Below are 27,299 nucleotides of genomic sequence, written 5' to 3'. Positions count from 1 at the left end.
TTAATCATTGATACTGTACACCTCATAAGCCCCCTGTCACCAGGTATAGCCTGGTGGCCCTGAGCACTACAGGGCTCAAGTAGCATCATATTGCTTGGCCCAGGTATAAGCACACAGCTAGGCCAACCACTTCTTGTGAGCCTGCCTTGTCCCCTAAGAAGTGTCTAAACTATGTGGAATAATTTCAAATGCTTTTCATGTCAGGGTCCATGCTACTCTTCTCTGTATCATTCCAATTTTAATATAGGTGCTGAGAAGTGAGCACAATTTCAAAGGTTTTTAAGAGGTTTCACTAATCAAGTAAATGTCCACAATTTGATAACTGATCTGGTCACTAAAGAAAAATTTTAGTTTCTTCTGACATGTTGGGATGAAAAAAAAAATGGTAGATAATGAAATGTTAATGAGAATACGGAATCTATCCCAGTAAGGCTTCCTGGGGTAGAAAACATTATTATTTTTATACAGACCTTATCCAGTGAATACAAGGTGGAATTTCTATTAATAATACAATTAAGGGGCCAGAGCAGTAGCGCAAGAGGTAAGATGTCTGCCTTACCCGCGCTACCTTAGGACGGACCGCGGTTTGATCCCCCGGTGTCCCATATGGTCCCCCAAGCCAGGAGTGATTTCTGAGCTCAAAGCCAGGAGTAACCCCTGAGCATCACCAGCTGTGGCCCAAAAACCAACAAAATATAATAATAATGCAATTAAGTTGTACAGTGGGTTATAAAATGGTACATAGCATATTTCAATTTTCCTCAACTCTTGTAAGAAGTATCATTGTATGAAGATACTTTTCTTTTAGAAGTTGTAATTCCATGTTTGAAAATTAAATCTTGGGTTTGAGATTTTTATCTGATATCATAAGGATTTCATCTTAAACCTACTGTTAACAATTTAAGAACATCTTACAATACAAAGGACTAGGGAGAGCTGTTTCTTCATATCATACTCTTTCACTGTGAAATCTGACATAGCAAGGCTAGTAAGTCATTTACTAGGAGTGTCATCATCTACCCAAATAACATGTATTGACCAAAAAATGAACTACTAGAATAGGAACACAAGGCCCTAACACAATTAACTGTAAGGAATAAGTAAGATCATGGGTCCAATGATGAAGAGGAAACGGGAGCAAACAGCTGGGAGAAATTAGATTCTATGATCATAGCAGTAAAATATTTAAATAAGCAAACATGCTGGGAAAAATTATTTTGGGGTCACCGAGAGAAAAGAAAATAGAACAGATGGGAACAGAATGGAATGTCTGTTCTGTCTAAATATTTGTTTTATTTTTTCTGAGTATGCTACATTACACAGTTAATACACTAGTTCTCAGGAAATAAGACATGGCCCCTAAATTGACTAAGTTAGCATCTATAATAAACTATTAGGTTAATATGTTTAGCATTGATTGAAGGTCCAGTTACCTGCAAAAATTATGGTCATTGGTTCTAAATACTGACTAGACCATGCATTACTGGTAAAAGAGAAATATTTCACAGTGTGAGACAAAGCCTGTCATTGAATGACTTGATTTTCACCAAGTTTATAAAGCAAAATATGTCTTTTGATGGGTGTGAACTTCCCTTTTGTGATCAGTGGCAGAACTTGTTAGATGTTTTCCAGTTGTCTTCACTTTAAATAGCAAAAAGCACTACCTTAGCCTACAGTAACTAACAATTGCACTTAGCCCCCCTTTTGAAAGATAGTCAAAAATAAGCCTTCACACCTTTTATTTCTGACAGAAATTATTATGGTACCATAGAAATCTACTTAAACATACTTAAGAAAATGGGCTAAACTTACAGCATTAAAAATCTCGTGAGAATTTCATTAGATAATAGCAAAAGCTCATCCCAGATACACACAAGAAAATGACAGTACTTTGCTCTTCCAGATATTTTACTACCTTGGGGAATAGCAGATGGGCTAATATGGGAGGCATATGTGAAATATTTATGAAAGGCAAAGTCATTGAAATAGCAAACTCATAAAACAATAATTTGCTCTACTATATTCAGCAGCATGTGCAAAAACAAGAGTATTTTTCACATAATAAAATAAAATGCACTGGCAAATGCTAGCAATGAAACAGTAAAAAAGAAGCCAAAAACTGAAAGTTATAGTCCCCTTTCAACAGTTTAAAAAATGTTAGCAAAAATAAGCATAGAAAGTCTTGTGGGTATTTTTCTGTTGTTCTTTTTTATAAGGAGACCTTAAATTTGTATTATCTTTCTTTCAAATAGTTTAGATAGTCTCACATAGAATATTCTCTTTAGTGTTCCTATGAAGCAAATGGAAAATTTATTTCATGATATTCCATAATGATGCCCACAGGATAGGAAGTACATAAAACATTGCTCAAAACTATAGCTTAGAAGTCTTTCCATGTGACTATCTTTGCAATAAGTACCTGTCCTTTTTAAATATTGGCCAGAATAACCCAGTTTTTAAGAAATTAAAATACCATGATAAAGATTATCATATGGGCACATTTAAGAACAGCATTATATCAAATTCTGTAATAATATGTGTTATCAGAGTAGTTTTTTTAATATAATATGAAAAATTGCAAGTAGACCTGGTATCAGATTAGTCTAAGGGAGAGAGAAGGACATTAGCATGCTACTCCTTACTTCTCCTAGACTTACCCCTATGACAAATAGTTTCTCTTCAATCTCTGAAAATGAAAAATCTGCACAGAAATAATAAAACTTGATCCTGGAAGAGATGAAGAGATTAGTCAAAATGTCACAAGTAGCACACCTGCTATGGAGTGCTCTCGGGCCCGAGACAGTTCTTTTTGCAGAGCTGGGGTGATCTTTGCCACACTGTGGCCTGACAAGCAGAAAGGCCTTTCTCTCCCCAAACAAGGCCAACAACATACCTTTTGTTGGTCATTTCTTCAGGTTAAAAATTTACTTCCTCTTGGCACTTTCCAGTGGTATCCACTTTCCCTGAAATGCAAATACTTATACTACTATTTAGAAAATACTTAGAAAGAGCTATTACATGACAATTAATATGGATAAAATTATAAAGCAGAGCCTTACAAATATTCAGAATGAGAATGGAAAGGAAGAGGAGGAAGAGGAGGAGGAGGAAAAGAATAAGAAAAGAAGAAGGAAGAAGAAGGAGGAGAGGGAGAAGGAGAAGGAGGAGGAGGAAAAGGAGGAGGAGGAGGAGAAGAAGAAGAAGAAGAAGAAGAAGAGGAGGAGGAGGAGGAGGAGGAGGAGGAAGAGGAAGAAGAAGAAGAGAAAGAGAGGAAGAAGAAGAGGAAGAGGAAGAAGAAGAAGGAGGAGGAGAAGAAGAAGAAGAAGAAGAAGAAGGAGAAGAAGGAGGAGGAGGAGGAGAAGGAGGAGGAGGAGGAGAAGAAGAAGAAGAAGAAGAAGAAGAAGAAGAAGAAGGAGGAGGAGGAGGAGGAGGAGGAGGAGGAGAAGAAGAAGAAGAAGAAGAAGAAGAAGAAGAAGAAGAAGAAGAAGAAGAAGAAGAAGAAGAAGAAGAAGAAGAAGAAGAAGAAGAAGAATTGGGTTAGGCTATTTTTGTTGTTGTTAGGTAATAGAGTAGCTGGATTGCTGCTTTAGATTAGGTGAACTGATGACAATCTTTTCCAGAAGAGAGTGGCTGCAGTGGAGAGGTAAAGAGAGATTGTGCTAAGTTTTAGGATAAAGACACAAAATGAAAAAGTCACCAACAAAATGGGAAAAGGTGATTACAAAAGAGAAAAAGAGAAACATGTATGATATCTAAATATAGATATTATAGAAGAGAGAGAGATAGAAGCATGTCAAAATACTCCTGATATTACTAACCCAGAGTAAAAAGATATCTGTTGAGGGCCTAAGATGACTTACATTTATAACTACATTTCAGAAAAGCAAGAGAGAGAGCAGGTGGCAGAGTACAGTTGTTACAGTAGTAAAGAGAAATAAAATGGTAGTTTGACCCATAGATGCATGCAGAGATAAAGGTAGTTAAAACTTGAATCCCTGAGTTGATTGAACTATAAGAAGAATTTGGCACAGAAGATGAACAAAAAAGGAGTGAAATCTAAATGTCAAATTTTCAGTTTGGATAATTGGCTGTTTGGTATAACCATTTACTGAGGAAAAGACAACTAAGTGGGTATAGACTAAGGCACCAGAGTTAAGCTCTTGGCACCTGAGTTTGAAATATCCATTCAATATCCATATGAAGATGTCAGGTCAAGGGTTCAGTACAAGGAGAAACATGCAGAAAAGCACATATCCAATGTCCTGTGGTACATCCCCAGGCACCTAGGAGTCAAAAGGTTTGAACTTCTGTTTCTTTCACTTAACCTGATGAAGCTAGAATTAAATAAGGCACATGAAGAAACTGCAAACAATAAATTAAAGCCCAAACATTTGGAATTACTGTCACTAGCACTTTTTATCAAGTCTTTATCTGGTACATAGTATATGTAAAGAAGTTTGTAAAAAAAATAGATTATTTCATATCTGTCTCCAAAGATATATGGTCCTCTTATACTGCAAAGAAAAAATTAACCTGCACCTAAAAATGATTAAAAAAAAAAGGAAAGAATATATCGAAGATTTAGTATATCTGGTTACTACACTGTAATCATAGTTTGACAGACACAAGTTTTCATGTGAAAATGAACTTGACAGGTAGTGATGCAAAATGAGAAACAATAGTTTCCCTGGTGTTCAGTTTGTTGATTGCTTCTCTGGTAATTGTATGGTAATTGTTCCTCTACTGTATCCTATGAAACCTCAAACTTTAGGTTTTTGCTTGGTAAATAAATTCCTATGAAAACTATACTTTCAGAGACAGAAATATATCAAATTCATAGATCCATAAGGTCGCGAACATATCATAATAAATTAATTTATCCAGATCATTAACCAGGAGATATATCCTTGAAGAATAAGTCTGTGGTCTTCTCAGTTCAACCCAAGCTATAGTTAGGTGGCTAAGAAGATTAGCTAGCTCCTTCTGGGCATAGTATGTCCAGGTAGCTAGGACAAGTGATGGAAATAGGAAAAACAACTATAAATTATTTAAAGCCATCTCTAACCAATTTTTATGGCTTCATTCCACTGGAAAATGGGGCTCCATGCTTTTATCCTAAGTGAAAAGAAAAAGTGGCATTAAGAGTGAAAAATGATATAACTTGCTGAATATATATTTATATATATTCTTGAGAAAAACAAGCCATATAAACAGCAAGAACTAAGAACTATGTCGGGGAAAACTAAGCAAGGTATTGGGAAAAAAGGTGACTAATTTGACCATCATTAGGAAACTGAAATGAGCTTTCAATTTGTGGGGTCACACCCTATGACGCTCAGAGGTTACTCATGGTTTTGAGCTCAGAAATTGTTCCTGGCTTGGAGGACCATATGGGACACTGGGGGATTGAACCGAGGTCATCGTAGGCTAGCGCAGGCAAGACAAACGCTTTACCACTTGTGCCACTGCTCCGACCCTGAGCTTTCCATTTTTATTCTTTAATGTATTTTCATTTTTATTATAGTCGAGGGAACATGGTTATAATAGTGTTAACTATTATGCTTTTCGTATTGTTATTTTGCCACCACCGTCACCAATGTGATCATCATCAAGACTCTCCATTTTATAGATTTCCAAGGTTAATTTTAAACACACCAGTTGCTTCTTTCAAAAATGATTATGTTTATAATGCTCTCTCCAAGATATATTACTTGATCCATTCTTCAGGATGCAAACTAATTTTAATTCAAATATATTTTTAAAAAGTTAGTCTGAAATCTGTAAACAATCTGTGTCCAGAATAGATGACTGGATATCTATGGACATCTCCAAAGCAAATATGGTATACATATGCACAGAGGAATACTACTTGGTTTTAAGGACAAAATCATGCAATATGCTGCTACATGGATGGATCTGGAAAGTATAATGCTAAGTGAAGTTATTCCTAAGAAGAGGAATAGATATAAAATATTTTCCCTCATCTTGGACTATAAAGAACACATATTAAGAAAATAACAAATGCCCCAAAGAACTGGTCTTCAGTAGGATGCTTGTGTGTAATAGACGATATGGGGGTTGCAGGCTGGAAGGAAAAAACACCAGGACAATAGAGGAATAAAGAGGACACCCTGAAGGAAGGTTTGTTGTTGGAATGTTTCAATAGTATTGTAAATCACAGTTCTTCAAATAAAAAATTTTTTAAATTGGGTGTTCTACTACAGTATTACATCACTTAGTGTTTATTTTTCCAAAGCCTGGTTTAAATGAGATGTTAATTGATTTTAACATCTTCGATAACTCATGACATACGTATGTGGCCCATTTGACTAATTCTGAATTTTTTGTTCTACTTATGTTTTTCAGCATCTGCAAGCACATATGTCCCAACGGTGTGCAATGGGCGAGAAGTCCTGGATTCCACCACCTCATCTCTGTGATTGTGAATTGCGGTTCAGTTCTTGTGTTCTTAGACTGTTAGGCAAAATTGCTCATGTGAAGCTCCAGAATATGGAAATGAAGCAAAAGAACAACCCTAGTACCTTTTTTTAGAAACCGTGTAATAAATTATTTTTGAGGACTGTACAGTATATAGTGATGTGGTAGAACTTTTTAGGCTGATTTTAGTGCCCCTATTAGTATTAATTCCCCAGAATTGGAATAACCATTGTTTACAGAGATGAACATTGGTGACAGGGTCTGACAGGGTCAGTCTACTAAAAAAATACGGTGGCAATATTAGGTAACTTTTTTTTCCTATGAAATTTTTGTAGGTCCTTGTTGTAACTAATTTAGGATGAGTTTCTATGTTGTATATTAAAGTTACATTATGTGTAACAAATTGTTTTTCTCAGCACAAGGTAAAAAGCATCTGTATTAATGTAAAAATACTGAGAATAAAACCTTCAAGGTTTTCCAGCATGGTGGATAAGGGTTTGTTCTTTTTTAATGATTCCAAGTACTTTGAATTTGATGTCAAATCATATCTACTTTTAATAATTAAATAAATTGTCAAACTATGTTTCTTTTCACTTATATTTGTAGACAGAATGTGTTTTACTCTACTAGAGAGTATTTCACACATCGCAATAATCAGAAATTGACAGAATATATTATAAATATCAGACCATTTTACTAGTCAGTTGACAATTTACTTATTTATTTTTTAAAATCACATCTCTACAGTTGCACAGAATTTTCCCAAATAGGACTCTAAGGCAAGAAGAACTGTAAGCACTCTGAATGCAGGAATTGGTCTTCCAGGGAACATTTGATCATTCTCTTTCCTAAAATCACACTAAATTCCTAGCAAGGAACCTTAAAAGATTAGATTATGCTATTTCAATGAAAAATCACACTTCACCATTCATAGCTAAAGGAGGCAATAACAATGAGAATACCTTGTTTTCTTTTTTTAATCATTATTAAATCACCATGAGATACAGAGTTAAAAAAGCTGTTGATAGTTGAGTTTGATTATACAATTTCCAATACTCACCAGGATTCATTTCTGACCACCAATTTCCCCAGTTACACTCCTGTTTAGCCCACTGCCACCCTACCCATATGGCATACCTTCCCTTCTCCCTCTCTTATCCTTTTAAACACTGTGCAGAATACCTATTTCCTAAGGAGTAAAAAAAAAATCCCAGTAACATTGCTCAGGTACAAAGGTTTGTTGCTTACTGAACAGTTTCATAACTTGAATAGGAGTGTTAAAAGAGGAAGCCTTGTTATGGTAAAACAAACTTTTTCTTACCAAATATTGACTACTTCTTGTAAAACCTTTCATCACAAGTCATTAACAGAAGTATTTACCAAGAGCCTAATTATTTGACAACTCCTGCATCAAATACCAAAGATATACCATATTTTTGTCTCACATGTGTAATATAACATTTTATTATAACCTGGATTGCCTAAAACAAGAGAAATTTATTCTCTCACATATCTGTTGGCCAGAAGTCAAGGAATCAATGTTTCTGAGCCATACTCTTGAAGAAATTCTAGGGTAGATGTCTCTCCTAGCTTTTACTGGTTGTCAGCTTCCTTGACTTGTGGCCATATCACTCAAATTCAGTCCTCCTAATTCCCTTCCCAAATCTTCATGTGAATTTCTGTGTCTGCCTCTTCCATTCTGTATCTCCTTGAGCATTTATCATTGATGGAGAGCCCAAAATATTTAAGTATATGCTCAAAGAACCTTTTATGAGATAAAGTAATATTTCCAAGGTTTTAGGGATTATGAAGTGATATATGTTTAAGGAGCCACTATTCAGCTTATAATTTAAAAAATGCCATTAAGAAGCATAAAGAATGAAAAATACTGTAATCATATGTTGGATGAACACAGTGACAGGAAGAAAAAGGAGAATCAAGTATGTGAGTTACCTATAGGCTGCATAACCGGAATCTGGTTAATCAAGGCACATCATAATTTGTAAAAACACCCACATATAATGAGCAAATGAGCAATAAAGTCAACATAATTGGGCTAAAGCCAAGTCAAATGAGATTTCCTACTTGCTTCTAAATACATCTGAATTAGCAAATAAACTACCCATTCAAAACATACCTGATGTTCAAAGATAACTTACCAGTGCCTGAACCCTTATATTAAAGCAAGTACACAGAATTTAAGGAGTGGGTGGGACAACGGAGCCTATAGATTCAACAACATTAGATGACAAGAAATGAATGCTGTTGTGAATGAAACTGGCAGGAGTGAGAGATCTGTGTCCTCAGAAAGAGCATTTGTTCAAGATAAAGACAGAGGCAAGGCTGATGGGACAAGAAATAACTGAATACACTGATGGAATGTGACGGTCTGAGGAAGGCAATATCAGACGGGTTTTTCAGAGACACACTGTATGCCTAAAACAATCAAGTTGATCATGAATCTTTTTAAACAAAACAATTAGGTTGTCAGTAAATCTTGAGGAAGCTGTATTGGAGAGCTGGGTTTTGAGCAATATCCACTACATCTTGCACCATGTTTTCCTGTGAAATGCATTAACTAAAGGCCCCATTGTTTTCTCCTTCCCTGCCACAACTTGATTTGAAAACATATCACCTAACATGTGATCAACTAAAATTATCTTAAAACAACTTTCAAAATATGTACAGAAAATAGATACAACAATACTTTCCAACATAAACTATTTCACTCAAAAAGATTTGGACAGATTTTCCTTTACTCCTGTAGGTGTTTATCCATCAAGCATATAACCAGTTGGTCAATCCATCTTAGCAAAAATGTTTTGAATTTTAAGGACACATAAATAGTAATATATCTTGCTCACAGAAAGAACTTATATTATTCCTGACCACTGTGGGTTTCCTGTATTCTGATGGTGTTTTATATGTCCCATTGAGTTTATATATCAATGCATTCTCTTCCCAATCAGGTATAGCATAGTAAATTAAAAAGAACTATATTCAAACTGTTATGCAAACTGGTTTGCAGACTCCACAGACTTATAATAACTGATATGATAAATCATCCATTTTTATTACATTTTCTCTCGTGCAGTTACCCATCCCTAAGAAAAGTGAGGTAGAACACTAGTGTAAGATTACAATCTCTAGTCTCTAATAACTAAAAAACAAAGTAATGGATTAGGCAGTTGCCTCTTGTTCTGAAATAATAAATCAAGATTAATAACTACTAGCTTAACATTTTTAATTCACTAGTGGTATATAAAGTCAATTATGAGAGATAAGGACATATCCTATTAATAAGGAGTACCAGGGTATGACTCAAGAAACTACTTTTTATAAACCAATATGCCTGATTTCCATTTGATAACTAAATGGATTTGTATCTAAGATAATTATCTTCAAATCATTACCTTGGTCCCAAAGAGAAAAGGCTTTTCAATCTTGCTGGTTTACTCTGAATCAATTCAATTCAGTTGCTTTTGTTCTGTTCTTTGATAGTTATTATATACTTTCAAGTCTTAGAACTCTTAGACATACATGAGGAACTCAAAAGAGCAATCAGCTTTGTCTTCAGGTAGGTGATGAGTTCTATTTTATTCATAGACTTCTCTAGATATTTTAGAAATTTTTAATATGATTAGCTCTTAAAGGAACTGAATTTATTCAAATAGGCTCTTCCAAACAGTTTTGCTTGCGAATTTCAGTGATCTAAATTAGGAACCAGGAAACCATAGCTCCTGTGTCAAATTCTAGCAATTGTTTTTTATAGGACCATGCTTTTTTGTTTTTAAACATTTGGTAAAAAAAAATAAAGTAAAAATAATTTTTCATGACAAGTTAAACTTAAACTCAAATTTCAGTATCTATTTTATTCTTGGTATGCTACTGCACCCAGCTGTTTTCTTTCATTTTGTTTTTTAGGTCACACCCAGTGGCATTCAGGGATTACTCCTGGCTCTCCACTCAGAGATTCTCTGGCAGGCTCAGGGAACCATATAGGATGCCAGAGATCGAACCCAGGTCTGTCCCGGGTCGGCCGCATGCAAGGCAAAATCCCTACCACTGTGCTATCTCTCCAGCCCATTCACCCAGCTGTTTTCAATTATAATCATTTTCACACTATAGGGACAGAGTTGACAAATTGTAACAGAGACCACATGTCTTGCAAAGTGTAAAATATTTACTATCTGACCATTAACAAAACAAAAGTGCTGGCCTCTGATCTAGACAGTTGCAATACTAACATTAATTTTTAATTAAAAATCTCTACCTTAATGGGTCAGTTCCTTTACTGGTCATAAGATCCTAAAATGAACTTATCTGAAAATGTTTAGCCAAAAAAAAAAAATAAAAATCCAACAAGATTTTAATCTCTGAGCAGCTACTATGAAAGTAGATTCTATTTTAACATTCAAGGAATAAATTGTCTGCTGAGATCTTATTTTCAAGTTTAGTTCCTTTAGATAGTCTTAAGATAATCTTAAGTTTTGTTTTGTTTTCTAAGGTCACACCCAGCAATGGTAAGGGCTTACTTCTAGCTCTGTGTTCAAGGAGGACTCCTACAAGTGCTCAGGAGACCATATGGTGTCAGGAATCAACTCAGTTTGGCTACATGCTTGCAAATGTCTAATACCTCTCCAGCCTCCCCTTTGGATATTTTTAGGGTAATCTTAAATTTTAAGTCTAAAGACACAAATAATACTCATAAATAATATAACCATAGTATTTTAATTTTTCTGAAGCTATATTCTACATATTTTTAGTAAAAATTAACTGTAAGTGATACTTTAAATCTGCCATTCATATTATCATAAGTTTACTTTCTTGAATTAGAGGGAAATGATCTGCATATTAGCCTCCAGCAAGAATGGACATAAGCCACAAAAAAAAAGGGGGGGGGGTTATTGTTGACTCCCGTTAACTCCTTTGTTGGTTATTTGTATATCCTCAAAGAGCTCCCAGATGAGAAATTGATTCTCCTCTCCTTATTCCCTCTTTTGGGGGGAGATCTTGGTAATATTTATCCTCAGCAAATAATCCACACAGACAGGAGAGTAAAGGAGTAAAAAGGTTGAGTGCAGAGAGTCCTTTGTCAGCCTACCACCAGTTCCAAAAAAGCACCTGAAGCCAGCCAGTAAACTCTGGCAAAAGCCCCTGAACACCTCGCTCCCAATTTATTCGGCTCTCATCAGCGCCCCCACCTGGAAGGTCAAGGTGGACAACAGGCAAAGAATAATTTTATGGAAATGTTTTCATATACAACAGTTTTATATTGATAGATATCAAATGACCAGATTTCTCATTTCTTCTTGTATGAGTTTTTGGTATCATTTTGTGGGAGGCACACAAAGTCTCACGCAGGGATTACTTCTAATGGTGCTCTGGGGCCATGCTGTGCAAGGAACACAAAGCATATGCTCCAACTCACTGAGCTATTAACTGGGCCAGATTGGCTTTACAATCTTGACCAGCCTCACAAAACTAAATATACCTAAATTACCAAAGTTTGATTGGGTCCAAGGAATTCTTCAAAATAAATAGACTACCTTTTTTCCTTGATGAAAAAAATATTATGGACATCCACATTAAAATTGTATAAAAATTTTTAATCCTGGAAAGGTCTTGATTTTTAGTAACTAAACAGGAGCAAATTCAGTACAAATTAAATTCAGCCTTTTTAATTAAGAAGAAAACATACCAAATTTTTCAGCCCTGTTAAAAACACATGATACAATTTATCTATAAAGACAGGTTCTCATCCAGTAAAAAAATTAATGTAAATATGTTTTGACAGAGTGCTAAGAGATATTACAGGCAACAGTTGATTTAATGAAGGACTTAAAGCTTTGAAACTGTGCCTCTTAGAAAAATAACAAATAAGTTCTACCACTTGAGGGTGGGGGAGAAACAATAAATGTCAATTAAAAGTCACAAAAACTTGATTAACTTATTTATGCCTTTCAACATTCTAATGAGCTCTGAAAAGACAAGACATAAAACTAGAATTCATAACAAGGATTAGTCTTAATATTTTCCTCATAATATTCTTTCTGTCATATTTCTTCAGTGCTTAAAATAAAATGACAAACCTCTAGGATCTTAACAGAAAAGCAACTCCTTTCTAAAGAAAGAACTAAGCTGACAAAACTTAATATCTAAAATTAGATATAAAAATAAATTCTCCAAAACCCACTTCATTTTCAGAGAGTTCATTAAAATTTAAGGCATTCCGACATGTCACAGATTTCAGTCCAGTGACAAGAGAATAAAGAACTACCTAGGAGCAAACCCCAATTATCTCTATGGCTTGAAACATACATGTTGAGCACAGCCAAAATTGAAGAGGTGACAGGTGACTACGCAGAAACTTTCTGACTTATGTCCAGCCTGTATAACTTTACCAATGTTCCTCTAAAAAAGAAAACCACAAATGGATTTCCATTCTATTTAAATTTTTATCAAGACAGACAATGGGTCATCAGCACTGTTAACGGGATAAAAATGAGCAATAACAAAATAATTTCTTTTTTTTAATAATATTCAAAAATTAAATGTGAAAAGGTATTATGCTAAGTGACATCCTGCCTGCATCTTACAAAAATTAATAAAATACTGGAAATTTTACCTATAGTCGTGAATATGACAGCATATATGTACATAAAATCAAACATTCAACAATATCACAGTGGCCCACTGTTTTTAACCACAATCCAAATAAAAGCATTTATTTTAACCCATTTTCCACAAAAATAAGACATGACCCTGATGAATCAAAAATTACAAGTCAAAACTCATTGAAAGACTTAGATCAAAACATTCAACAAACCCAATCCATGGGCCCTGTCTCTCTCAATTTATCATCAGCTTTTTAAAATATCTAGATTAGTATCAATAAAGATGATTGTTTATTGGGAATAAATCAGAATATCTTTTTGTTTTTGTTTTTGTTTTTGGGCTACACCCGGCGTTGCTCAGTGGTTACTCCTGGCTGTCTTCTCAGAAATAGCTCCTGGCAGGCACGGGGGACCCTATGGGACACCGGGATTCGAACCAACCACCTTTGGTCCTGGATCCGCTGCTTGCAAGGCAAACGCCCTGTGCTATCTCTCCGGGCCCAAATCAGAATATCTTAATTATCAATGGCCAGAAAATTCTCCTTTATCAATTCTAAAACATTTAAGGATTACATAAAATTAGTTCAATCCAACTTCAAATTTCTTTCAACAAATAATATTGAGGTGATAGTAATACTATTATTATGTATGTCTAGTAAATTTTATGATTTTTCTGGATAAATTCAAAATAATATTTTGAGTAAGAACAACACATTTCATAGCTGCTCGTGCTAAAACCACATTTTCTTATTAACACAATCATAAGTAAACTTTTAAATGTTAATTCCTGCCATGTTGCATGAAAAAGTAACTTTCATAGAAGTCACCTTCCTCAAAGTCTTGTGGCATAAACTAACCATATAACATTGGATGTTTGCCATGTGATAAATGCCCCACTGATATTTTCTGGAGACCACATAAATTTCCTAATACCTTTGTACATTTGTCTGTAATTATATCCCATTTCTTCATAATTCATCAAATAATTTTAAATGAAATTTACCACTTATTTGAAATTACACTTCTAATACTACAAAAATTGTTTTAAACTGTCTGACATCAATGAAAGAATCCTTATCTCAAATACAAAGATTAATAGAAAGCAAAAGATTTTCTTTGTCTTTTATTTTTAAGACTCCTTCAACACGTTCAGTCAAGCCCTTACACTGCCAACACAGATGGAATCTCAAAGGCAATTACTTATATGTTTCAACAACCCTAGAACATCGGATTCTTCTTAATAAGTTACTATTCCCTTAAGTTTCGAAATAAAGAGGCATACCCTATGAGAGGGGGAAAAGGAAAAAAGTATTTCTTTGTTCACCATTTTAATAGAAAAGATGCTTTAAGGTCTTTCAGGAAAAATAAATAATGGAAAAGAAAAGTATAGCTTAAAACTGTTTCCAAATCTTTCCCCAAATATAGACATAGATGAATCACAATGCACAGAAGCTCACATTGTATCTCCAAGCACACCTTTTATGTTGAAATTATAAAGAACAGAAGTTACCCATTAAGTATATGACATGCATTGGCAATGCACTGATGGGTTTTCAGTTACACATATATACAGCAAATCTCTTCCTGAGTTGAGCTTCTTCTTCAGTTGAGACCCAAGCAATTGCTTTCCTAATTTTGGCAAGAAACTTGACCATGTGATAAGGCAACGAAACATTTCAACCTCCTTCCCTTTTCAGTAGCATGGTCCTCCTCTGTGAGATCACCAATGTGCCAGGTAAGAGGACATGCTCTAAACTATGGTCCTGTAAAACTAGAGGGCAGGTGTTTTTGTTTTTGTTTCATTAGTCTGAAGGTTATAGCACTGTCTTTTCATATATTTGGGGATCTTGAAGATTTCAGCTGAACAGATTCGAAATGGTCTTCTTTTTCCTGTAAAAGAAAATAAAGATATTATTTTAATGCAAAAAATACATTTTTGCAATCATACATATTGAGGAGTGTTCTAGAAATCATTTAAATCTATCTACCCTGCCTCTTGCAATTAGGATTTTCACATTTAACAGAAAGTGTCAGAAATAAAGCAACATTCTACCCTTGAAGAAAATATTTAGGGGCCAGGAGATAAAATAGGCAATCCAGAATAAAAGAAAGCATATGTCAATAGATACCTAAAATATCTTGGTGTTTCTTGTACAGAAACCACTGCAGACCTTCCAAGGAAATTATGATCTTCCAAGTATTATAAAATGAATAAGATTGTTATATAACTTGTGAATAAAACAGAACTGACAATCTCTAGATAACACAAATTAATTAGTAAGAAAAAATATCCAAATAAAAACCAGCATAAAATATAGACCAAATAGATTTACTGATATTTTTAAGGAAATGTCATTTAGGTGCATGCCTACTTGAATATATTAAAAACATATAATAGTTCATAAATTAAAAATGTAACTCAAACATATCTGTATTTGGTTTGGGGGTTGTTGGTTTTTTGGGGAGGTTGGGGTCACACCTGGCGCCGCTCAGTTTACTCCTGGCTTTGGGCTCAGCAGTTGCTCCTGGAAGGCACGGGGGACCATATGGGATGCTGGGATTCTAACCACCGTCCATTTTGAATCAGCTGTGTGCAAGGCAAAGGCCCTACTACTGTACTATCACTCTATATTTGTTTTACATTCAAAATAAAGCATGATAAAAATAAGTCTTTTTAATGGGAAAATAAAAGAAGAAGAGGGGCTTTACCCTAGCATTTTGTCATTAGTGTAGGGAAACATTTTCCGATGGCTGTTGGAATAGCAAGTGAGGAGTGTTATACTATAGAAGTGACTAAAGAACAAAAATAACTAGGGTTATTTTTTTAAATCAAAGAAATAGTAGGAAGACCCATTTTAGTGGCAAATGGATATGTGTATAAAGTAGATAAGCAGAATAAAAAATAAAAGGAAGCAGAATTTAAGTATCTGTCAGAAAAATAAAATTGCTTTTGTGCTTTTACTCATTTGAGTGGAGAAGAAATCAGACAAGCTTTCTAGCTGCAGGGACAGAATTAAGAGGATGGGAGATCACAGTGAGAGAAACAGCATCACTTTTCAGTCATGATTGAGATAACAAACCCCCAGGAGAACAAACTGCAGCTTTTCTCAGTGTTCTGAGTAGCTCCATAAGAACTGACATTTCATATTTAAAAACCTTATTTAGTTTTTTGGAATAACTAGTGATCTCTAAAATATTTATTAGGAACTCATTATGTTTCAGGAATAGTATTAAATTTTAGTGATACAAAACATCTGCCTTCAAGGAGCTCATATTGTATTATAAAAATAGAAATTAGAAAAAGCTTTAGTGCTAGAGTGGTAGCACAGTGGTAGGGCATTTGCCTTGCATGTGACTGACCCAGGAAGGACATGGGTTTGATCCCCAGCATCAAATATGATCCCCCAAGCCAGGAGCGAATTCTGAGCCCAGTTTCAGGAGTAACCCTTGAGCGCTACCGGATGTGGCCAAAACAAACAAAAAAGCATTAAGGCAAAGCCATAAATTAGAAAGAAAATCAGTTGGTTTTTTGTTTTTGTTTGTGTGGGGGGGGGTTGTTTTTTTGTTTTTTTGTTTTGTTTTGGTTTGGTTTGTTTTGGTTTTTGGTTTTGGGGCCATATCCAGCAGCTCAGGGGTTACTCCTGGATCTACACTCAGAAATCGCTCCTGGCAGGCTGGGGGGACCATATGGGATGCCGGGATTTGAAGCACCTTCTGCATGAAAGGCAAACGCCTTACCTCCATGCTATCTCTCCGGCCCCTGAAAATCAGCTTTTTGAGAAAACTTGATTCGAATTATTTAGTTCCTAAGGAGAGGGCAGGTAAAAAGCCATTGATATTTTCCAAATACTACTTAGAATGTTGAAAACCTTTCAGAAAATCATGGGAAGTTTATAGGCCTTTGAATTTATATAAGATTTTGCTCTTAAGGATTTGTGTATTTGTGTGTGTGGTATTTGTTCTCCAAGAAATGAGAGTCTATTAAGAAATTGTACAGTAGTTTTCATATCAATATTATAAATATTAGCATGCCTGTAAACATGTTGCCTGTTTAAACTATAACACAAATAAGTAAATATGAAATTGTATCAAATCTAACATAATACCAGAACCTGATGGAGTATCTAACACACAATAGCCCAAAGATTACTATGAAATGAACTAAAAAAATACTTTTGTAAATGTTAAGTCATGAAAAATAATCTATAAATAAAACACCACAAACCCAGGGCTTTGATACCAAGATACCAAATAATGTATAACTCTTAGAATATTAATGCAGATGCATAGCTAAAACATACCAACACTATGATGCAATTAAGAAAATTATACATGATTTGGGGCTGGATAGTGGGTAGAGTGTTTGGCTTGCACAAAGCTAACCAAGGTTCAATCCCTGAAACCCCATAAGATCCCTAGAACACTGTCAAAAACTTTGAACACAGAGCGAGGAGTAAGCCCTGAGTACCATTGGTGTAAACCCCTCCCTACAACAAAGTAACTTATACACAATTTTGTTTCATGAAATAATGCATAGCAAACTTGAAAAAATGAGACACAATAAAGTTACACAATGTTTATAACTCTTTACTCAAACACTAGAAACAGTGTAAGAATTTATTAACAAGATAATCAAGAAACACATCTTGGCATACTTTCTACTAGAATAAAAATAAATTAACCCTTTACTAAGAAGATGATCAATTACAAAATGTTTTGAGTGAAAGAAACTAATACAAAATATTTTATTCCTTGCTAAATGAATTTTACTTTTAAACATGCACAAGTAATTTGTAGTTTTAGAAGATTATTATAGGCCATGCTCAGGAGATACAAATTCCAGGGGTGGAGCTAATTTGCATATATAATCCTAATGGCCTATATTTTGATAATATTTGAGATTACAAAAACATACAGATTTCTCAAAAGTAGCAAATTATTTATTTAAGGTCAATGTTTTGCTATTTATTAATATTTTACTATAAAAATCCTATAAACCAAATGTAGTAAAATTTAGGCAATAATTATATGGTTGTACCACTGAATAATCCCTTCAGCATTCTGTAATAGTTAAATTTTCATGAAAAATCCTCTTTGATTCTGGAGACCAGCTCTTGCCAGGTATGGGGTTTGGGAAGGCCCCATACCAGAACCTTTCTCCCTAGCCTGGGGAGTGCTGGGAGGTTTGGCAGGCCCCCAGACGTCCTTGTCTTTTTCCCCTGACTCCAGGCCTTCCCTGGGTGCCAGCTCAGATGGCCAGAAGTGGGTTCAGGTGGACTCTTAGTGGTCCTCAGGTTCCCCACTCCCTCCGTACTCCAGGGGGGAGGTGCATGGGAAGGAGGGCAGGCAGACATCTGGCTTCCGGTTTCCTCTTTGATTCTGGAGACCAGCTCTTGCCAGGTATAGGGTTTGGGGAAGCCCCATACCAGAATCTTTCTCCCTAGCCTGGGGAGTGCTGGGAGGCGTGGCAGGCCCCCAGCCATCCTTGTCTTTTTCCCCTGACTCTAGGCCTTCCCTGGGTGCCAGCTCAGATGGCCAGAAGTGGGTTCAGGTGGACTCTTAGTGGTCCTCAGGTTCCCCCCTCCCTCCATACTCCAGGGGGGAGGTGCATGGGGAGGAGGGCGGGCAGACATCTGGCTTCCGATTTCGTCCTTGATTCTGGAGACCAGCCCTTGCCAGGTATAGGGTTTTTCTCCCCTGGACTTCAGTCTTTCCCTGGACATTGGTCTAGGTGGACTCTATAGGGGTCAACAGGCTTTCCCCCTATCTCTCCCTACACTAATGGGAATGCACTCTGGGAGGAGGGCAGGCTGTTCTAGCACTGGTTTATATTGGGACAGTCAGTGGAAATTTTTTCTCTTTTTTTTCATATTGATATTATTGTGTGCATATATTCTATATATCCATAATATCCATCTTGTATTGGGACTTTGATACTGCCCTACAAAGCTCATTTCTAATATTTTACTGCCTCAGTTCCAACCCTTACTTCCCCCCATTCTCCCATGTAGGTGCAGCTAATGACATGAAGCTCACCACATAGAATGATAAGTGCAGTTAGAGAAATAACTACACTGAAAACTATCATAACAATGTGAATGAATGAGGGAAAAAGAAAGCCTGTCTCGAGTACAGGTGTGGGTGGGGTGGGGAGTGGGTAGATCTGGGAAACTGGTGGTAGGAATCCTGCACTGGTGAAGGGGGGTGTTCTTTATATGACTGTAATCATACAAGTACAATTATATTTGTAATCACAGTGTTTAAGTAAAGATAGTTTAAAAAAATTTTTCATGAAAAAAAAAACTTTTTAAGAGCATGATGTCTTTTCTCAAAGAATAAATACAAATGTCCAAAAGGCACATGAAATAATGTTCCACATCACTAGTCTTCAGGGAGATGCAAATCAAAACAATGAGGTACCATCTCATGCCACTGAGACTAGCACACATCACAAAGAACAAGAACAATCAGTGTTGGCAGGGATGTGGAGAGAAAATAACTCTTATTCACTGCTGTGGGAATGCCATCTAGTTCAGCCTTTATAGAAAACAATCTGAAGATTCCTCAAAAAACTGGACATTGAGCTCCCATATGATCCAGCTATACCACTCAGAGGGATATACCCTAGGGACACAAAAACACAACACAGAAATCCCTTCCTCACACCTATATTCATTGCAGTGCTTTTTACAATAGCCAGAATCTGGAAACAATCAAAATGCCCTTTTAAAGATGAATGGCTAAAGAAACTGTGGTACATATACACAATGGAATATTATGCAGCCATCAGGAGAAATGAAGTCATGAAATTTTCTTATACATAGAAGGACATGTAATCTATTATGTTAAGTGAAATAAGTCAGTGGGAGAGAGATAGACACAAAATAGTCTCACTAATCTATGGGTTTTAAGGGAAATAAAAGACATTATTATAATAATGCCCAGAGACAATAGAGTGGTGAGTGCAGTTAGAGAAATAACTACAGTAACAACTATCATGACGAAATTAATGACTGAGTGAAGTAGAATGCATGTCTCGAATACAGGCAGGGGTGAGAGAGATGGGGGACATTGGTGGTGGTAATGTTGTACTGGTGAAGGTGGGTGTTCTTTTTATGACTGAAACCCAACTAGAATCATGTTGTAATCATGATTAAATATATTACTTAAAATAAAACAAAAATACAATACAAAAATCCCTTCCTTACTCCTATATTCATTGCAGCGCTATTTACAATAGCCAGACTCTGGAAACAACCAAGATGCCCTTCAACAGATGAGTGGCTGAAGAAACTGTGGTACATATACACAATGGAATACTATGCAGCCATCAGGAGAGATGAAGTCATGAAATTTTCCTATACATGGATGTACATGGAATCTATTATGCTGAGTGAAGTAAGTCAGAGGGAAAGAGACACAGAATGGTTTCACTCATCTATGGGCTTTAAGAAAAATGAAGGACATTTTTAACAGTATCTCAGAGACAAGAGAGATGAGGGCTGGTAGGTGCAGCTCAGGACATGAAGCTCATCACATAGAGTGATGAGTGCAGTTGCAGAGATGACTACACTGAAAACTATCATAACAATGTGAATGAATGAGGGAAGTAGAAAGCCTGTCTCGAGTACAGGTGTAGGGGGGTGGGGAGGAGGGAGATCTGGGAAATTGGTGGTGGGAATGTTGCACTGGTGAAGGGGGGTGTTCTTTACATGACTGTAATCATACAACTATAATCATGTTTGTAATCATAGTGTTTAAATAAAGATAAATAAATAAATAAATAAAAGAACTGCTATTCAAAACAAAATGTGGTACAGCTTTTGTGTGCATTTATTGTTTCCTGTGATTATTTTCAAACTTTTTCAATATTGCTATGGTCTTGCTATAAAATAACTATTTCAGTAGTTTAAAGAAACATTTTAAAATGTGTTATATCTGACCTAATTCATACACTAAAAAATTCCCACATTTATATATTCAGTCTGGAGGTCAACTTCTTGAGCAAGTTATACATACTTACTACTTCTTATGAAAGATTCATGTTCTCCAAGCATGGTTTTTAGCTTTTTTATACCTTTGGACAGGCACCTGTCTAAGCATGTATATGGATGAGTAGTTAATAACTACTAGTATAAACCAGTATTTTTTTTCTTCTTTTAACCTAAAAGCCATAGATCTAGTCTGCTTTGCTATTGGAAGTAGAGTTTGAAAAATCAAAGTAAACTACTATTTTTGGCTACTGCTAATGAGTAATGCTATGTATGAGTAATAAAATGTCTCTGACCCAGACATTCACATCTTTCAAGGAGTCTGTGAAACTATAGCAAGCTAATCTGTTGGCTAGCAAATAGAGTGCAATTTTATCACTTTTATAGTCTTTTACTGCTTTGCTGCTAAGGATGAAAAATTAACCAAGAGACATCTCTCTGAAAGATGAAGGATGAGTGCCTCCTATACCGAATAATAGGATATAAGGAAAGGCCATGAGAATTGGCAGCAAACATGCGATCAAATTGAATGCTCAACAAGGCAGTAAAATGATCTTCCATTTTACTGTCTGAAAGTGAAGAACTAAGGAGGGACAAATTAGAAACTGGAAATTGGGTTCAAAGATTCACAGACCAGTTGCCTTGAACACTAGACTGGTTGCTGTGAATTTTCCTCTTGGCAGGAAGACTTCTCCAATCAGGTAATCACCCTTGGGTATAGTAATAATATAAAACTATTCTCATAATAAAGGTTTTGTATCCCCTCTAGACAATGGTTAAAGAGATAGGTACAAAATAAAAATACAGAGGTAAATATTGAAGCCACTTAAGGGCATAAATCAATGAACTATTAGAATTTGGGCTGATTCACTTCTGAGATGATATGGCAGTTTGCATTGTTAAGGATGGCAACAGCTTGGCCATCCAGGGTTTAGTGCCACTTACATTCTAATATGCTAAATTTAGACTCAACGGTGATAATAACAGGTCTCAAATTTTGTAGTGGACCCTGACTGTGATAATAGAGCTTTGTCTTTCTCTGGAAGACTTACCTGAGACTAATCCCCATAAGAAAATTTAGTAAGGCATTGACTATTATGTGAGCACTTACAGCCTGGAATTAAGTTTACAAGGTGAAAAAATAATAGAAGATTTTAAAAATGACTTGAATGAATCAAATAGCATGAAGCTCCACCCTGGAAGAGTCCCCTATTAAAATTATAAAGTAGAGGCTGGAACAATAGTACAATGGGTAAGGTATTGCCTTGTATGTGGGTGAACCATCCCAAGTATCCCATATGGTCTCCCAAAATAGTCAGGAGTAATTCCTGAGAGCATATTCAGGAAATAACCCCTGAACACTGCTGGTGTGGCCCACAAACCAAAAATAATTATGAAGTAACTTAGATGTTATAGAATACAGAGATAAATAAGATAGGTTACTTATAAAAAGATCCTAGCGTGTAAATCAAGTCCACTTCAACAGAACACAAAACTTGAACTTCAGATACAAATCAAGGGAGCTGTGATTTCTGAATCATCAAATCCCCAAAGCTGGATTAGATGAAGTCAGTAATGGCAACATTGCTATAAGTCTTTAAGTGGACCCCAGAACTTTGGTCAATTTTTAGCGACTGCTGGATGCTCAAATATAAAGTCCTACTTACTCTCGGAGACTCTTTTCTTCCAGACCTTCTTCACATTTATATTTTTCAAAAATACCCCTCAAAGTACTAGAGGAGATTCCCATAGTGGAGAACATCAGCTTTTAGAAAGGCTTAGTGAAATAGCTCTGCTATCACTTGAATCAAATGTGTGAGTCAGAACAGCACACAAGTTTCTCTACTTCTGATGTGCATAGTATCACAACATGATCTCCTATTGGTGTCCAGTCAGAAGTCTCCATGTTAATATCCCTGCTGGTGTTACCAGCCCTGTAGAGAAGTGGCTAATACATTCCCATACCCAAAAAAAACTTAGGTATATGTCAGGGATATCTCTGGGAGGCTATAAAGGCAGATATGCTTATCTACAGTGATCTCTCTGACCTCACTTGAGCATACTACTTGCTCTTTTATATCTCCAAGCCCTTAAACAATTTTTGTTTGGGGCCTAAACTAATAGGCTCTGTCAAATCTGTCCAGCAAGCTGAATCACGTCTCCACCCTTGTGACTTCACAACTTTAATGACCACATTGGAACACAATTCTCTGTTATTAATTATTTGGCAATTAGAGACTTCAGCCATAGGAATCAGCCTTCTCTTTGAGACATCCATTGGAGTCTGAGATTCACACCTCCTTTGTTTAGGATCATATATTCACACCCTTTACAAAATTAATATTAGCTTGTTACTGAACTCCTATACAAACTGGTATTCCCATGTAAACCTTATGTTTCTGTAGCCTGATACATTCATGGGTATCAACGGTTGGGAATGAGTTCAGCTTAGCCTCACTTGCCAAATGTCAAAAGGTTCACTCAAAAATATAGCTGATCTGGCCCAAGGGTATTTCAGCTTCACAAGAAAATGGCAGCACAACCTAAAGAAGACTCGATCCCCTATTCTGCTACCTAAAACAAAACTCCTGACTTCAAGGGTCACAATTCATGCAAGTTCTTTTACATGCCTGAATAAATTTTACTAATGGTTTGATTTATCTAAAGCTCCATAGTATCTATGACTACTGCCACTATTCTCATCTCAACATAAGCATAACTGAAAATTAATCAGATTGCTCAGTTCAGTGGGAAGAACTCAAAAGCCATTCTCATATCATCCTTGGAATAATTTTAATATATAATAGCTGTATATATTAAGTATGCATATAGTATACTTCATAAGTGGGGGGACCATACCTGGCAGTGTTAAAGGCTTACACCTAGTTTTGTGCTCAGGAATCACTCCTGGCAGTGCTCAGAGGACCATACAGGGTTCTAGTGGAAGAACCCAAATTGGCCATATAAAAAGTAAATGCCCTACCCACTGTACTTTCTCTTTAGCTGCTAATTGGTCATTTGTAAAATTAAGGACCTTTATATTAGAGTTCTCTCTTATGAGCAACAAACTAGAGAGTTTGTTATTATCAACTCATGCAATTACACACACACACACACAAAAAAAGAAAGAACACATCCTCTAAAACCACATGGGTGCTAGATATTTGTTTGTCTGTTTTCTGAAACTGGGATGCCACACCAAATAAGTATGGGAACTTCTGCTCCAAAACAATGAAGTAATGTCACTCAGAACTGCACCAGATAGACTTCCTCAAATGTTCAATAGTCATTTTGCCCAGCATGGAAATTAATTGTCATCTAGGCACAGAGTAGAAGACTTCATTTTTCTGAAAGTTATTACCACAGTGTAAGAAGCATAGGACTCATGCCAATAGTTAACCAACTTTCCCCCCAAACAATTTGACTATATCTGATGTAGTCACCTTTGATGCAATCACCTGACATGTGTCATCTCTTGAGGCTATCAGGGTTTCCTCATCTCTATTGATACCTGTCAGGTTATGGAGCTGCTATCCCAGTCTTACTTGCACATTTCAGCCATACTTTTATGACCTTTGAAAATATTGTTTAGTGTCTGGACTATTACGACCATTTTCAGTGAAATGATGTCCTTTTAATTACAAAAGCTCTCCAGATATGAGGTAAAGAAATGTAAAGTGTTGAGTATGCTTTCCATATATGCTGGCAATAAAAGGTATATGAGATAGCATTATCAAAATATACTCAAAAATATATCAATATATCAAAAATATACTCAAAAGTGCTCAAAAATATATTTGTCTCTACCTGTCTTTTTCTCATATGTGCCTGGTTTGCACATCTTGAAAGAGGTCAGTTCCTAAATATGGCTTTTCTTTAAAAAAATCATATCTTCTAGCTTACTTCATAAAAGCAGTAAGACTGTATGTAGATATACCTATATATAGATATATACCAATATCTACATATATTGTAGTATATGTATATACTCTAATGTATATACACCAGATATAAAATGTCTACATATTCTATATTATTTTATATTACTATGCATTTTATATCCTATATATAATTAATATAAGATCATATATGTGTACATATATGAATATACAACTGTCTTCACATAGTTATATATATTAAAAACCAGAACCCTGCCATGATGCCAGAAAACCCACCCCAGGATGTGAGGATGTCTACTGGTAGCCCCACCAGAAGAGAATCTAAGTGGTTCAAAGATAATTCTTTCACAATCATTTGTACTGTTTCCTGGGTTTTCATGATTCTAAATCAAAAGCATAACATAGTAGAATACTCTACTTACCAAATTTCTACCAAATATCCTCTATTAGGGGGCATGTAGATAGGTAAAGGACATACTTTAGCTTCACTGGTTTTTAAATACTCTTGTCCTGCTTATACCCAGTGTTTCAGTGCATAAGCCTAGGTGGCAGTAGGAGATAAGCAAGTTTTAATTACTGAAAAGGGACAACCTGATACTGTGGTATTGGAAGGAAGATGACACTACAGTCTGATAATTAGGTACCTGGGGAGATCATTAAGGCTCTCCCTAAGATATACAAAAGGTGGGGGACATTAATGACCATTTGTTTTTCAGTCACTCTTTCATCTCCCTGAGTGAAAATGCCTTGGTGTCCCTCTATCAAATGATGCAGGTGTGTCAAATTTAACAGACTCACAGTGGTCTATCACGCCCAATAGATACTGTAATTACAATTTGGTTATCACTTTTAAGACAACTATGAAAAACAGCAGGGTATGAATTCACTCTGGCCCCAAAATAACCACATTTAACACCTCAATTCCCACTATCATTACTCTATCATCCACAGGGTGGACAAATATAACCCAGTTTGTGATATAAACAAATAGAGAAAAATGGTACTGAATACTCTCATTCCGTCTCCCCTCAAGACAATGAAAAAACTATCTTGAAGTGCACTGGGAGCCTCAAGATTTACAAGAAGTCACAAGCACCAGCAATTCCTGCTGCATAATTAATGGTCTATTTTGATTCTCTAATAAATATAAACACTATTTTTTCCTGATGCACCATCTATATACCCAGGACTCTCCTTGTGTAGAGGCCAGGAGTTCACTACTTTTATCCTTAAAATATGATGTTTTGTACTTTTAACCTAGATATGGCCATATTTTCCTCATACTTTTATGAACAAATCTCTAACAAATCATGTACTCCTTGGATAACTATAAGAATCAAGGGTACTCTGAGGTAATGAAGTTTTCCTAGAGGAAAAACTGACCAATCATTTGCATTTACCCTGTGATTAGTTACTAATTAGAAAAGATGGTATAAATTTTCCTCTGACTTCAGATGAGGTGAATCATACCACATCAGTCTTTGAAGACATTCAAGTCAACCTCAATTCACTGTCCATAAATGGTACAAACACATTATCTCCCTCTGTTTCTCCTCAAATGACCAGATCTATGCAAAAACTAGCATTTTATGTTATATCTTAATCATCCTTTTCAAAGGGATAATGAATACTAGATAGAATAGACTACTCACCTATGGGTTCCTCTACCATGAAGCTTGTGTATAAGCAAACTGAGAGATACATTAGGTTCCTGTAAAGGCTTTAATCTTTTGTAACTCCTTCTTCCCTTCTATTCCTTTTTTGCTGGTTTTTCAGTGATTGAGGAATCTCATACATGTGCTTACTAGAGTTGTATATATGGCCATGATACTGTGCTTATTTTTAAAAAGTAATTTTTTCATATTTTATTTATATACCATGGTTACAAGGTTTCAAACTACAGTTATTTTCTTTACAGATAAAGCTGTTCATGATTGAGTTACAGTCATAATATTTACAACAACCTTCACCAATGCTCATTTCCCATCACCAATGTAAAAAATATTTTTATTTTTTTGGAATCCTCACCTGGAACATTTATGGTTTTTATTTAAATTTTTCTTTTTTTTTTTTTTTGATTTTTTCGGGCCACACCTGTTAGATGCTCAGGGGTTACTCCTGGATAAGCGCTCAGAAATTGCCCCTGGCTTGGGGGGACCATAAGGGACGCCGGGGGATCGAGCCACGGTCCTTCCTTGGCTAGCGCTTGCAAGGCAGACACCTTACCTCTAGCACCACCTCGCCAGCCCCTAAAATTTTCTCTTTACAGTAGCATTACTTAGTGTACATATTTATGTATCTTAGGATCATAATGTTACCATACCACATTCTTCCAACACTTTCTGTAAATTTTT

The 27,299-nt window shown here is 35.8% G+C and overlaps 2 protein-coding genes and 1 pseudogene across 2 annotated transcripts in view; 1 reads left to right on the top strand and 2 right to left on the bottom strand.

Moving 5' to 3' along the window:
- Positions 1 to 6,921, top strand: part of GRM3 (glutamate metabotropic receptor 3) — a 250,391-nt gene extending 243,470 nt beyond the window's left edge. The window contains exon 7 of the mRNA XM_049771054.1: positions 6,367 to 6,921. Within this exon, the coding sequence (XP_049627011.1) occupies positions 6,367 to 6,440 (74 nt within the window). The 3' untranslated portion in view covers positions 6,441 to 6,921. The remainder of the gene's footprint in view (positions 1 to 6,366) is intronic.
- On the bottom strand, positions 168 to 265 carry LOC126029754 (uncharacterized; annotated as a pseudogene).
- A 7,445-nt stretch (positions 6,922 to 14,366) lies between the features above and the next one.
- Positions 14,367 to 27,299, bottom strand: part of ELAPOR2 (endosome-lysosome associated apoptosis and autophagy regulator family member 2) — a 200,355-nt gene continuing 187,422 nt past the window's right edge. The window contains exon 22 of the mRNA XM_049771053.1: positions 14,367 to 14,945. Within this exon, the coding sequence (XP_049627010.1) occupies positions 14,886 to 14,945 (60 nt within the window). The 3' untranslated portion in view covers positions 14,367 to 14,885. The remainder of the gene's footprint in view (positions 14,946 to 27,299) is intronic.

The sequence above is a fragment of the Suncus etruscus genome, chromosome 1 (assembly GCF_024139225.1).
Source record: "Suncus etruscus isolate mSunEtr1 chromosome 1, mSunEtr1.pri.cur, whole genome shotgun sequence".
Classification (NCBI taxonomy): domain Eukaryota; kingdom Metazoa; phylum Chordata; class Mammalia; order Eulipotyphla; family Soricidae; genus Suncus; species Suncus etruscus.
The sequence above is the reverse complement of the archived record's forward strand: the minus strand, read 5'-3'. Positions and strand labels throughout refer to the sequence as shown.